Source organism: Eriocheir sinensis, chromosome 37, assembly GCF_024679095.1.
Source record: "Eriocheir sinensis breed Jianghai 21 chromosome 37, ASM2467909v1, whole genome shotgun sequence".
NCBI classification, from domain to species: Eukaryota; Metazoa; Arthropoda; class Malacostraca; order Decapoda; family Varunidae; genus Eriocheir; species Eriocheir sinensis.
Window position 1 is genome coordinate 4,718,746 of NC_066545.1, and position 14,443 is coordinate 4,733,188.

Consider the following 14,443-nt stretch of genomic DNA (forward strand, 5'->3'; position numbering starts at 1 on the left):
CATCCGTGATGCAAACGTCAGCGTCACAGTATCGAAAGGGTCAAGAGGAAATGAAAGAGGATTAATCCTCCTCTAAACCTCTCAATCCTCCTCTAAAGTCCTCTTCCATTTCCTCTTAAGAGGTTTAGAAGAGGATTAAGAGGTTTAGAAGAGGAGTAACGGTGACGCCGTTGGACGCCGACGTTGGCATCGCCGGAGTGAAGGGGTTAAAGTTTCACATGTATTCAGATTCTTATCAAATCCCAATACTTTACATTTAAAACCCTTAATATTTGCTGGGACCTAGCACAGTTGGTCCTTCTTATAAACTCAAGGGTACTGCTTTGAGATGTAAACAAACATGGCGGAGACAGCGACATTCAGAGGGGTTTGTGCATCATGTTTTTTTTATTATTAATCAACTAATATTCTAGTACATTTTTAAACCATAAGGAAGTGTGAAATTTCAAACTTGAATGTGCTTCAGTGTTTGTTGAACACGTATGAAGAGTATGAATGTTAAAAGATAAGCGCAAAATGGAGAAACAGGCACTTGTAAATATTGAATAATAACCAATCTTTTCAATATCTCATCAATATTATCCATATATTGTTTGTGTTTATCAATCAAACAAAGTTAAACAGTTTTATGAAGGTCTGTCTTACCTCAATGATCCCTGTCTATTAAGGAAACATAGCCGCGTGTCTTGCGCATGTTGTCAGGTTTGGTGTACAACCGTCCACTAGTTTATTTAGGTACAAGCATTAAGTCACTTAATTTTCTTCCTGACTGGTGTCATTTTATACGAAGTAGTGGTAAGTACTACTGTTATACACTGTTATTTTAGAAAAGAATTGCCGTTGTTGCCGTAAAAGGAATCGCCACCTTGTTTACGTCTACGGAGAGGTCTGCAGTTTAATTTAAGTGCCATTGCTGCACTAAAACTTCACTAGCCAGTGACCCAAAACTGAACCTTGACCTTATAAGATGCAGGGTGATTTTCAGGGACATTCTTTTGGAAAAAAAAAGTGTGTCTTACAAGCCGTCAAATACGGTATATCTATTTTGATGATTATGTTAACTAGTTATTAGAATTTATTTGATTACCGATTTAATATACCTATATTCATCTTCCTATTGGCAATCTTAAGTGTAGTATAGCTAGCATTTTTTTAATACATCAAGTTTAAGTTCCCATACTAACATATAGTTGCTATTCGAGTCAGAGCAAACTCCAACATCAAGCACTTCTTTACTTACAAAATTAAAAAATAAATGAATATCTGGACTTCTATTTCAGATTTATAACCTTCACTAATCAAAATTTTATAAGAGATATAAATTATGATGTGGTGCTAAAATAAGATATGTTCAATAGCATAAGATATGTCAGGAAACAATAATATGTCTTGTGGAAGCTGAAGGGAATCCTTACACCAAATCCAGTTCTCTCTTCTCTTCATAAACCACTTTTTTCCTACTTCCTTCACCACCACCTGTGTATGCTCACCTTCATCAAGCTCAAAATCATCCAACACTTTGTCGAGGTCAACAGCAAATTTCTCCATGCTGGCTCATCACACCGCTCCTGCAAGGCACAAAGGACACTATCACCGCCGTTACACTTGCTGCCTCCATATCCACTCAAAACAAAATTTAACCAATAGCCAAAATAATGTTTCAGGAAGTTAGTTCTAATAAACCTGATATGTTCCTCAAGGTTGAAGTAATAAATCTCCCTTTCATGTCACAGATCTCCACCTGATGAATGTAAGTGTGCTCTATAGCTGTCTGTATTAAAGTGAGCGTCAGGGGTGCCGCATAACTGGGAGGATGTTTCACAGAGTCATCACCTCTGCTTTGAGTGGCCAAGCCAGGACTAGTTTCCAGACCAAGCAAAACTGGTCAACCAAGTGCTATCAGTGACTAGTGTGACTAGCTTGAAGAGCTAGGTCAAATGATGCTAACCTGGAAACTAAATAGGCTGGGTGGTGGTTCACTAATGGGGAGGCGAGAGGGCCACACCAGGTGGTTGGAGAGCCACAAGCTGCCACAAACACTAAATTTATACTTTACTTATCATTCCCTAAGTATATTATCATGTTAAATTGTAAATATAGTTGTAAGTCAAGAGCTAAGGCAGAGGTTCCCAAACTGTGGTCCGTGGACCCCTGGGGGTCCGGAGAAGGCCCTAGAGGGTCCGCGACAAAATTAAATAAATTAATAATTTTCAACTCTCCAGAAAAAATATATATACAATAAAAAATATATCACTAATTCTCCAAAATCCTAGTGTCGGTGGTATCGATACTTCGACACGAATAAGTAAATATTAAATACTATGTTGTACTGGGTATCTCAGTATGATAATGATAAATTTTGTTTGGTTGGGGGTCCTTGGCTGGGACTCATCATGTCAGGGGGTCCTTGGTATGGTCAAGTTTGGGAACCTCTGAGCTAAGGGGTCATAAAATACACAAATACTGATTTAAATCAAGTAAAAATACCTTAATGCCAGTAGATGGAGGAAAAACTTGGAGTCTATCAACAAACTGTTTAATCCATTTTACAATAAGTTTTCTCAACAAAACATAACAAAATTTTGCTTAGCGTACACCTTTTCCAGGAATGAGACCAGTTTGTAAAATAGGGATTATTGTATAACATTTTACCATACACTATAATTGGGTAAATATTTCATTTATTACCGATTCCTACTTTTGGTGTTTTCCTCCATTTAATAATTTTCAAGTTCATTTTGAGTGTTGTGAGGCATCATTTGTTGGGCAAATAAATAATAACCATAACATGGCCATGACAACTGGGTAAAGACAAGTATCGTTTCTTACTTAAGCAACTGTTCTTTTGTTGTCATATATTTTCTTTTTAACTTCAAATCTCCCAGAATATCATAGGAATTAGTATAGAGATCAAAATAATTGTGATAATGGCCATGAAATGTGTGGTTGGCTGTGGGCAGCGTAAACCAGTGGCTCACCGCTGTAGCCTACTCGGCCACCAGTGATGACAACAGAGCAGTGTGAAGCATCTCACACGTATTCATCATAAAAACATCAACTTAACAAATTTAACCTAACTTGACCTATGTTAAACCATAAATTCAATATTAACCTAAACACAGTTTAACCATGGGGAGGGGAAAGGCTGACATGGTCCCACTAAACTTATTATTCATTTGCACCTCAAATGATGCATCAAAATATTAAAATGAACTAAAAACTATCAAATGGAAGAGAAAACACATAAAAAATAGGAAGTGGCAATAAAGGAAATAAACTTGTAGGTTAATTTACCTTTGTATTAATAAATTATAATAATATAATCAATTAATCTTATAATTCATTAGCATTTTGCTTTATATTAAATACATATTGGTTCCAACTAGAAGCCTGATGTGACCAGAGGCCGGTGTAACAATAAAATGATGATGAAGTGACTTGCTTCAATGGAGGTGAGCTCCAGTGTGTCCTAAGATGTCACATGAGAATAGGGAACCTGCAGCAGCACTGACATGGCTGTCCTGATAGCCCTCACTGAATGGTGGTGGTGACAGTGGACTGCTGTGTGGGAAAGTGAGCGTGGGGAGACTGAACCCCTGACACACACACACACACACACACACACACACACACACAGAAGCACGGGGCCCAGCAGCACCAGGCCACAGGTGACCCCAGGCCCTCCAGGTGACGCAAGCCACGAAGCCTGTGCTGGGCGGGTGGTCACGTCCCTGGGCCTGCTGATGTGTGGCCACCTCCGCCCCCTTCACCTGTCCTGCGTGCCGCCCCCACACACACTCTCCCCCGCCGCCCCGCTCACCTGGCGACCTGCAGTGGCCTCACGAACCTCTCATGACCTGCGCCGGCCTGCCACGTCCTGCCTCGGGGGCCAAAAGCGGACAAACGGGGCCACGAAAATAAGTCTCGGCGGAGCACTCAGTGGCCTTCTCGGCGTGACGTCACGACCACAACAACGGACACTCGAGCCTCGCCCTGCGCACACACTCTCCAGCAACGGTTCCAGATTGTCGTACACAGCTTCATGTTTGCCGATTTCCGACCCAAAAACTGTCTCCTCCACCCCAATAACTGGCTTAATATATGGTTATCGTGAAAATGGTTAATGATTGGTGTTTCTTGTCAATAGTTATGGGTAAAAAACCGGTAAATGCGATGCCCTGAGTATGATATAACCTGTCACCGGTGCTCTCAATATTATCGTCTACATTAATTAAGGACTTTTGGAAGCTTTAACACATATCTAGTAGTCATATATTTATTTATCTGTCAAGCACTGTTATACTATTGTTACGTTATCGCTGTTACTCCGTTTGTAAGCATCATACTTAAGGATATTAAAAACTCTCCAGAGACAATTAACAACGATTAGTCAGCACAGATTATTTATAAGTACACCAAGAACGCAAAAACAATACTCTGGTCTCTGTTTAGTCAAGTGGAGCGAGAGAGAGAGAGAGAGAGAGAGAGAGAGAGAGAGAGAGAGAGAGAGAGAGAGAGAGAGAGAGATGATTGATGATGATGATGATGATAATAATAATAATGATGAGGAATAAAAGGGGGAAGGATAGCGGTGTACCTGGTATAGAAGGAGGAGGAGGAGAAGGAGAAGGAGAAATCTGCAAGGAGGATAAGGAGACAGTCAACATGGGCCGCTAATCCTGTGGAAAGAGGTGAAAAATTAAGCCGCTGATCGCTGTCTTAACTGTCATATTCTCTCGCCGTCAATATGGCAGATACCCGGGTGAGAGCTCATTCCCCCCGCCTCAGTTACTGCCTCCAGGCCACGTCTTATACATTATTGATTGATTGATTGATGACGGTATTGTGTTTTATTACCGTACGCTTATTGATGCGGTAGAACTATATTCCGTAGATACTAATATATTTTTCTACATAATAAATTGAAACTGAAACCAATTTCGAAATTTCGCAAGCTTATCACACCACTAATTCAGTGATGTTTTTCTTTTTTACATGTTTATCGGCCACTAACTAATATTAACATTCATAGTATTCCTATAGTTTTAACAGCTATTAATGCAGTTTCTCTCATTGAACTTTTTCGGAATAGGAATACCTCAGTGTAAATAGATTTCATCGATAACAGCTTTGATTAGCAATGCTGATGGTGTCATACTCCACGGCAGGCAGGTTTCACGAATGTAGACAGATCAACATTGTTTATGATCGATGACTTTTTTGCACGAGAACAATGGGTAAAAAACTCATGATGTAAGACAATCAGAAGATTCATTCAAAATTTTCTTTCACCAAGTGCGAGAATATGAATATAGCTCACATCATCAGTGGTCCGATTAACTGACTCAAATCTCAAAAAAAATAAGCTCGACCGTCACTCTTCAAAATTTCAACTAGAATAGAAGTGCAACGTTTTGAGTCTTCTGATTAATGTAAAATCACAGCTTTGAATAGACCACCAAGTCTGGACCATGGTGTCATCTATGTAAATCTTATCGGCGAGCGAATGACAGCTTATGACCGTTCAGCGGGTTCACTTGTCAGGTACGGATATCGACTCCACCACCTTGTCTCGATCCATGCTCCCATCACTTTATCTTCAGACATGGATTTAAAGATTGTCACAAATAGTCTACGTAGAAGCCTTATTTTTAACTGTGCCCGCTAGCTTCGTGGCATGGCTTGTCTTTCTCTTTCCATTGTAAGGACGGAGTTAGCTAGAATGGTTGGATTTTCCCCGTTAATTAAGTCAACTTTTACAAACTCAGATGTAAAAAGTGATATGCCAGTTTTACAGTTCAATACAGCAAGTTTGTTAACTCCCAACCAAACACAAAATACGATGAAAATTCCCTGTTTATCGTTGATACAAAAAGGAGGAAATTTTAGGAAACCACACACGAAACCTCATTAGTATCTGCATGGTATACATTGAGTTGAAAAAAAAACCGGATCGTGTGGAGAACATAGTTTGGTTTGGGTGCTTACAATGACTGTACGTGTTGGCCTGTCGCCCATAGATAAGGTGACCAGCAGATCGAGTTCCTAGGCGGGAAAGTTGGAAAGTTGGAAAGTTTCGTTTAGTCGGCGCAACATCGATCTGTGGTCATATGCCGGAGAGAGACAGAAGGGGAAGGAATTATAGGAGAAGTGAACAGATCCCAGGAGACGGGACACAACCAACTGCTGGGTGGACAGGGGCGTAGGGTATCGGAAAAGCCGCCCAAATTTTTCCACTCCGCCAGAGAATCGAACCCAGGCTCTCCTAGGCGGGACAGTTCCGCTTTTTTTTATATCTACGTGTCCCTCTTTTTTGAGTGTCCTTAAAACGTCCCGCTTTATTTACATGTCCCGCTTTTAATTAATTGATATTGAAATGTCCCACTTTTTTCGTGAACTACTGATAATTACACATTTTTACAGTCTTTAATGTTTCACCAACTGGTAACTTTAATTAGTACTTTACACAAGTCGTACGTACTTGTACCATCTATACTCCATACAGGTCAGGGTAAAGATAGCTTGTACGCGCAGCTATCTTTACCTTAACTGATACAGGTACGGATCAATTCCTATGAGACGCACGTTGTGCCTCCGACTCGACTCACATTAGTATTAGATCTGCATAGCTGGTGTGGCGAAAGAGGAGCCACAGGGACGCCACACTGGTGTGGGGTCTCTCTCTCTCTCTCTCTCTCTCTCTCTCTTTGTGTGTGTGTGTGTGTGTGTGTGTGTGAAAATGTCCCCCTTTTAGCTTCGGTAGATCTACCTTAACCATAAAGAGATTACTACTACTACTACTACTACTACTACTATATACTACTACTACTACTACTACTACTACTACTACTACTACTACTACTACTACTACTACTACTACTACTACTACTACTACTACTACTACTACTACTACTACTACTACTACTACTACTACTACTACTACTACTACTACTACTACTACTACTACTACTACTACTACTACTACTACGTACTACTACTATATACTACTACTACTACTACTACTACTACTACTACTACTACTACTACTACTGGACAATAATGCGCAGGACACCTTGGCTATGCAGGTGCATAACACGCACATGCGTTTGGGGGAATGGGGAGCCGAGTACGTAGGGGAGGAATTAAAGTGAATCAAGTGTAATTGTTAGTGTATGTTGGTGTGTTGTGGTGACAAATGAGTTTGTATTTGTTTTCTGAATGAGTCTATTGTACCGCAGTCTAAAATCTGTTGGGGGAGGAACTGTTCCAGTCACGTATATATGGTGCGTGGAAAGTGTGTTAATGTGACATGTTTGGTATTTTTGGTTGTGTGTGTTACGAGTACGTAACGTTGGCTGTTTGTGTTGTGTAAAGTATATATGTGGATCAATGTCAACGTGATATTGTTTGTGATCTTGTACATAAATGTAGGTTTTGTGCTTGTCTGCGTATCCATAAATACCAAACATATCACACTAACACTGACGCATACAAGCACTCGATAGGTGCCCTGTGCATTATAGCTACATCCAGATCCAGATGTGAAGAGGCTCCATGTTTATCTGTTGTTTGATCCGTGTTGTGATGCCAGGCGTGCCACACCGTGGAGCAGCAAGTGGTATACGTACGTCATGTGTTTGATGTTAGGTGTGCAGTTATGTAGATTCCTCCTTTTACTACTACTACTACTACTACTACTACTACTACTACTACTACTTCTAATATCTATCGTACCTTGGAAAAAAAAAAAAAAAACCCGGATATTCAAATGGTCTCGGTCTTGGTTCACCTGATGTAAAATTGTAAACATGGACACGCGGGAGGCGGTGACGAATGAAGTATAATACTTAAATACCCGCTCTTCCCGGCCTCGTCTTTCAACCATTTTCCTCAGGGGTGTCAAGCGTAAGGCAGTACAGCCATCACCATGTCCAGCAAGCGGCCCGAGCACCAGGCGCCTCCAGAAGTGGTAAGTATACATGGTGGCAGTGGACGGTGGTGACGAGAAAAGTCTTGCACTAAAGTCAGGATAGCAGACACTAGCACTTGTGGTTGAGGTTTACCATAATTATGTGTCCTGGGCTATTCAGTGATCCAGGTTCCAGGTCTACCGTCAACACAACCTTTCACATTATTTTCCCGAATTACACCCAGCTCACTTCAGCAGTTGATACTTTATTTCTGATAGATTTTATTTTGCTATTCATCATCAAGGATTAGTAAACAGTGTGAAGATGTTTTAATGGCTATGAAATGGACTTAACAGGCCATATGATGCATATAACTAATAACAGATGGACAGTGAAAGTAACAACGTGTCAACCCAAACATTGTAAAAGTCAGGAAAAGCAAAGGACAAGGTGGAGAGATAAAATTAGAGTATTTGCCAGAGCAGGAAGGACTACACTAACCTTAGACTGAAGAATGATTGAAAAGTTTTTGTCCTGCAGTATACCTATAGTCTGTTTCACCAAGATATTACAGGTAGCCACACCCCCTCATGCTCTTCAATTTTGACTGGTCAAGTGGCAGCTAATCACCGCACTGGAAAAGTTTAGTCTGCTTGGCCCAGGAAGCTTGCTCTGTGCTCACACTGCCTGGCTGTGCTATATGATGCAGAATGCATAAAAAAAATATGTTAACACCTCAAAATCACCATGAAATATTAACTTAATGCAATTTCACCATTGAACATCTAGTGCCTAAACTGTCAAAGGTTATGATGAGACAGAAAACAGCCATAAGTACACTGTTAACTTGAATATATATAGATAGAAGTATAAACTTTATTTTTTTGTATAAAAAAATATCTTCATTCATCACATGATATCTATGACAAAAAATAATTAGTCGTCTTGTATTAAAGAATGATTGTTACAGATAATGACTCAAGGATGGTAATGCTACTAAGAAAGCACAGGTAGGCCTTGTAGTATTCCAGATAGTATTTGAAAACTTAGGACATAGCACTGAGTCATGATGTCAGTCGCCAAGGTAGAAGCAAACTGACGGGTTCTGCCCGGTGATTGGCTGCCATAGAGCTACTCAAAATCAAGAGAGAAAAAGAGGAGGCGTGGCCGCCTGTAATATCTTGGTTAAACAGACTGTAGTAATGACTGAAGATGATGATGATGAGGTTACTGTCCATATGGCTATGCAAACACTGGAGCCGAAGTCTGGCTTGCTGAATAGCCTTAGCCAGTATTGTGATTAAATCAGTAATAATCTCATCCAGGAGTGAGAGTTAACTTCAAAATGATTATATTTTTCAGTATTATGGTGTGGATGAAGCAAGAAAATACACCCAAAAGTAAGTAACAACCTTTTTGGCTTATTTTTAACCTTCTTTATATATATGGTATGTAAATATTTTGATGTACTATTTATCTAGTTCCAGGACATACCTAATGCAATGTAGTATTGGAATAGTCATATAAAGCCAACATTACAAAGGATACTATTTTAAACTAATCTCACCTTCTATTCCAATTCATAAACTACATATATAGTAGTATTTGACTAATTCAACAATCTATTCTGACCTATTCTCTCCTCCCCACCAGTTCACGTATAATTGAAGTGCAGGAGAAATGCACAGAGCGAGCTTTAGAGCTGCTGGCTCTGCCCCCTGACACCCCCGGCCTGCTGCTGGACATTGGCTGTGGCTCAGGCCTGTCTGGGGAGGCCATCACAGAGAACGGACACTACTGGGTGGGCATGGACATCTCCCCCTCCATGCTGGGTGAGTCATTATCCCTTGACTGCCAGTGCTACGACTGCATGCCCCAATAATTCAGATCAGTTAACCTTGACCTTCAGAGTGGTGTGTCCATTCTGATTTGTGATTTTCAGACTGTGTTTTTCCCTTTAGGTATAGTATACGGTATATCAAGAAAGTATGTTGTTTTAATGTTTTTACATTCTCCTTACTCTCTCCTTAGGTCAAGTGAAGTGTACCTGTTAACTTGCATATTTTCCCTTTTTAGGAATAGTATTGAGAAAACTGTGTTGCTACATCACTTTCACTTCTATCTAATTCAGTACTGAAATCGAGGTGTGTGCCTCTTAATAAAACATACAAGTAAGTCTTTCTCATTTTTTGTGTTAGATGTGGCTCTTGAGCGTGAGGTGGAGGGGGACATGCTTCTTGCAGACATGGGTAGTGGTATGCCCTTCCGCCCTGGCATGTTTGATGGCGCAATCAGCATCTCGGCGGTACAGTGGTTGTGTTACGCTGACTCAGCCACCCACAGGCCAGCCAAGCGGCTCTATAAACTCTTCATGACTCTCTTTGCCAGCCTGGTAGTGTAGTCCTATCCTGTATTTGTGTGCCATCATTATGATTTTATTTACATATGTGATTAATTTTCATGTGAATGTGTTTGTTTTTTCTCAATCTGCAAATATAGGTAAACATTGTTATTTGATGGGGATTATGTTGCTGGAAAGTTTGTCTTGTATCAAATTGTTTTATAGGGAACACAATGTAAAATGGATTTGATACATATGATCAGCCACACAATATATGTATATAAAATTACATTCCATCATCATTCAGGATACTTTCATGAAGTTTCACATATAAACATACTGATATATAGATATTATAAATATTATAGTAGGTGTAACAATTTCCAGCAACATTTGTTGTGGAGTGAAGTATGTACTCAAGCCTGACTAATGTAATACACCTCCACCCCCAAGGCACGAGGCAGCCGGGCAGTTTTCCAGTTCTACCCCGAGAATGACGCACAGGTGGAGCTAGTGGTGTCCCAGGCCATGCGGGCGGGCTTCACTGGCGGCCTGGTGGTGGACTACCCCAACTCCTCCAAGGTAAGTTCTCTTGCTCTTGTTACCTCACTTTGTTCTCTGCCAGGGTAGCTGTAGAGGGGTAGCTGGATAGTGTGTAAGATGTGTATATACAACTTGGAAACTCTATTGATGAGTTGTGTCCATTTTTTATGGAAAAGTAGTGAACTTCTTACAACATGGATTTGAGAAATGTAATGTAATACCCATCTGCTTTCCATGCCAATATAACTGGTGCACATTTAAATAATGAGATGGGTTTTGATATTTTTAGGAATATTTGGAGATTCATTTTTAAACCAGTGTTTATTCTTTTTAACAGGCTAAGAAGATTTACCTGGTGTTGATGACGGGGGGTGGACCCTTGCCCAGTGGCCTGCAGGGGGAGGAGGCAGGTGGTACTCAGGCCCTATATCAGCGCAGGTAAGGGTGACTCAGGGTGGACTTCTTCATTGGCTGGATGATGCCAACATTTTTTGATAGCCTTCTGAATAACGAACTTTGCAGATGAGTTTTCCCTGTCATATAATTATTTATTTATTTCATTATATTTAAACTGTTTTAGTTGGCCGTGCTAAAGCTGTGCAAGCCAAAATAATGAGGCAAAAGAAGACCAGACAGATGTTGAGAGAGGATGCTTTCACTCCATTCTGTACCTCACACTCCCCATGAATGAGGACCAGCATGCTAAGTGTGCATTGGCATTAATCTTACTGTTGTCCCTGTGTCACACTACTGCATTCAGGGTGTGGCATGCCTTGAGGGGTACCGCTTGGTTACTTTTATTAATGACTCAGCTTTCTCTGTACAGGGAGCGCATGAAGCAGGTGCGGGGGTCTCGGCAGCCCAAGCGAGCGTGGATCATGCAGAAGAAGGAGCGGCGGCGCAAGCAGGGGCGTGAGGTGCGGCCCAACTCAAAGTACACAGGTCGCAAAAGGGCAGAGAGGTTCTAGTGGGTGGTGGCATCACTGGGGTGCCTCAAGGCTGTGCTTCAAGGACTTAGCTACTGACTTGTTGCTGTGCTGGAGAGTGGTTGCTGAGGACTGCTTCTATTTGGATGGTATGCCTCAGCATCTCAGTTTTGGGACTTTGTTGGTATTACTATCAAGGTTAGAAATACTCACACCAGCAGACTAGATACAGATGGCCCTCAACTTATCATGGGGTTACGTTCCAATAGGCGCACCTAACAATACCAAAGCCGATCCAGGATTCAGGACGTTTCCTAAGTAAAAGAAGGTAATGTTATACTTGTATTTCGTAAAGAATCCTTTTAACCAAAAACTTACTAAAATTATGAGTGTTCTTTTTCTTGAACACAACATTCAATAACCAACAACAATAATATGAAAATACATATAGCTACTGTTTCCAGATTGTCGTACTCAGAGCATAGAATTTAACGGTTTCTGACGCCTAACTATTGCCAAGAAACATCAGGATCTTACTCTTTTAATGATAACTATAAATTGGTTTCGTTTTTAGAGCCCAGAAGACAGTTTTGGGGCAGAAAGTCGGGAAATATAAGCGGCTGAGTATGACAATCTGGCAATAATCTGTGGCCGAGGCAGCAACAGCCTGCCATATTGTGGGTGTCAGATACCTAAAATAGCATACTTTTACTGCTCAAAGCAGGTGATGCCACTTATTGTGACTTCGTGAGCTTTCATATTTATCTATTTGTGTATATTTCATAGTGGCAAAACTTTAATTACTAGTTTCATTTTTACTAGTGACACGAACTTGTGCCTGTTTATCACAATAGAATTTCACTCTAATAAGTGAATCAGACACCACAGAAATATTACCAGTGTGTGTATGAATGAATACAAAGATAAGCACATACTTTGATTTAACTCTAGGATGTCTCGTGGATCATTAATAAATAAAAACAAAATATCCTGCTAAGCTACTCTGTAGCCCATTACCTTTAATGGTGCCCAAAAAACAGTCCCTCCGCCAAGTTCGTACCCCACATTTGGTAATGTTAGGTGCGCCTATTAACCCATCTAACATTAGATAAACATATCGTAAATCAAATTCACAACTGCTGAACATCATAGCTGAGCAAAGTCCACCTTAAATGTTCTCAGAACACTTACAGTAGCCTAATGGGCAAAATATTCTAAAACAAAGTTTATTTTATAATGTATAGAAAAAACATCAAATTAATAAAAATGAAGAATGTAATTTATTGAATCCTACTGCCGTTGCACCATCATAAAGTAACATTGTAAGTTGGTGCATCATAAGTCAGGAAGCATTTGTATTGTGATGGTTTGTTCCATTGGGGGCTGGTAGGTCAGTGTTATAAAGAAGAATACTTGTCCCCAGACACTGTTGCTGGGCTGAAGGCTCGTGGTTAGGAGTGTTGCCATGTGCCGTGTGGTGGTTTGTGTAGTTTGGCTTCCCATAGATGGAGGGTGGAGGCCTAGATGCACTTTTTCAGTTTTGTCAGCAATGGGCAGTATTTTTAAGGGTGTCTGACCAGTTTTTGCAGTGAGACACTGAAACAAAGTTATCATAATAATGTCATCTTTATCATTTGTATGAACATTGTCATTCATATAAATGATTCACCAGAAATTTTCACAAGTGCCTGGGCATGTCATGGAACCTCAGCCCCTAGGATACATTGCTATATACCAGGGCTACTCAAGTATGATGAGCAAAGGTCCACTTAGGCAAGTTCAAATGTATGCGGAGATCTGGATAAATATTGTAGCTGGACCCCAGGCTCAAGGAGTAGACAAATATAATTAAATAACATGAAGGTCCTGGTGATGAATTCCTGCAAGTGTATTTCCTCAACTACCCTTGTTTGGGGAGGCGGTGGCTGAATGGATAGCGTGATGGTGCCGCGTTCAGGACGACACGAGTTCAATCCCCGCCCGGTGCCACCAAGCTGGGATTTTTCAGCCGCTGCCGAGTGGCTTAAAACTACCCACATGTTGCCCAGAAGACCACCTATCAACCCGGACTCTAGATTCTAGGATTAAAGATGAGGTCCGGGAGGGCAGCATGAGCCAATGCAAGATGGCGCCACTATAAACACTCGCCTGCACCAGAACAGGCTGGGCCGACCATCAGGCCCCACCGGGGAGAAGCCTTGGGCCGACCATCAGGATCCACCGGGAAGAAGCCTACTGGCGCAATAGGCCACGATGTAAAAAAACAACAACAACAACCTGTGGGGTCTGTAGTCAGTCGAGGAAATATACTTGCAAGAATCCATCGCCAGGACCTTCATGTTATCTAATTATATTTTTCTTCTTCTGGAGCTTGGGGTACAGCTACAACACTCAGAAGGTCCGTATTGGACTGCGGTCTGCCAGTCGAGTAATCCTGCTATATAGTCTATTTATGCTATGTCATCCTGAGCTACTGTTTTTCAATTCTACTTCGTCTCCACCTTCCCCAACTCCTGGCTGGTACCCAGTCCCTGGGCTCAGATTGTGGAGCAGCAGTGCTGTGCAATGTTGTTATCTCTGTTGATAATAAAAAATGTATGTAGTATGTATTTTCATTTCTTTGAAGTCTGTCATCCTAGAAAGTTCATAGAAAATTTCTTGTATATTACAGCTGCTGAGAAACAGCAGAAGCAGGAGTTCCATGCATGTCAGGACTCAGGTGT

At 40.9% G+C, this 14,443-nt stretch overlaps 2 protein-coding genes across 5 annotated transcripts in view; one reads left to right on the forward strand and one right to left on the reverse strand.

Moving 5' to 3' along the window:
- The window catches only part of LOC127008104 (zinc finger FYVE domain-containing protein 9-like), a 42,506-nt gene extending 38,533 nt beyond the window's left edge, over positions 1 to 3,973 (reverse strand). For all 4 annotated transcript variants that reach the window (XM_050879697.1, XM_050879696.1, XM_050879695.1 and 1 more), the window contains exons 1-2: positions 3,821 to 3,973; positions 1,491 to 1,568 (exon numbers count right to left, since the gene is read on the reverse strand). In XM_050879697.1, coding sequence (XP_050735654.1) covers positions 1,491 to 1,548 — 58 coding nt within the window. In that variant the 5' untranslated portion in view covers positions 1,549 to 1,568; positions 3,821 to 3,973. The remainder of the gene's footprint in view (positions 1 to 1,490; positions 1,569 to 3,820) is intronic.
- A 3,792-nt stretch (positions 3,974 to 7,765) lies between these two features.
- LOC127008111 (probable 18S rRNA (guanine-N(7))-methyltransferase) lies at positions 7,766 to 14,322 on the forward strand. Its single transcript, XM_050879720.1, has 7 exons — positions 7,766 to 7,969; positions 9,273 to 9,310; positions 9,564 to 9,742; positions 10,109 to 10,302; positions 10,705 to 10,833; positions 11,132 to 11,232; positions 11,621 to 14,322. Exons 1-7 carry the CDS (start codon positions 7,928 to 7,930, stop codon positions 11,760 to 11,762), a joined length of 825 nt encoding a protein of 274 aa, XP_050735677.1. The 5' UTR covers positions 7,766 to 7,927; the 3' UTR covers positions 11,763 to 14,322.
- The last annotated feature ends 121 nt before the right edge of the window (positions 14,323 to 14,443 follow it).

What these genes read in the sequence shown, in the direction of transcription:
- LOC127008111 (XM_050879720.1), top strand. Translation starts at nt 7,928, where the DNA reads ATGTCCAGCAAGCGGCCCGAGCACCAGGCGCCTCCAGAAGTG. An exon ending in CATCTCCCCCTCCATGCTGG is followed by an intron (nt 9,743 to 10,108) that starts GTGAGTCATTAT and finishes TTTTTGTGTTAG; the next exon opens with ATGTGGCTCTTGAGCGTGAG. An exon ending in ACTACCCCAACTCCTCCAAG is followed by an intron (nt 10,834 to 11,131) that starts GTAAGTTCTCTT and finishes TCTTTTTAACAG; the next exon opens with GCTAAGAAGATTTACCTGGT.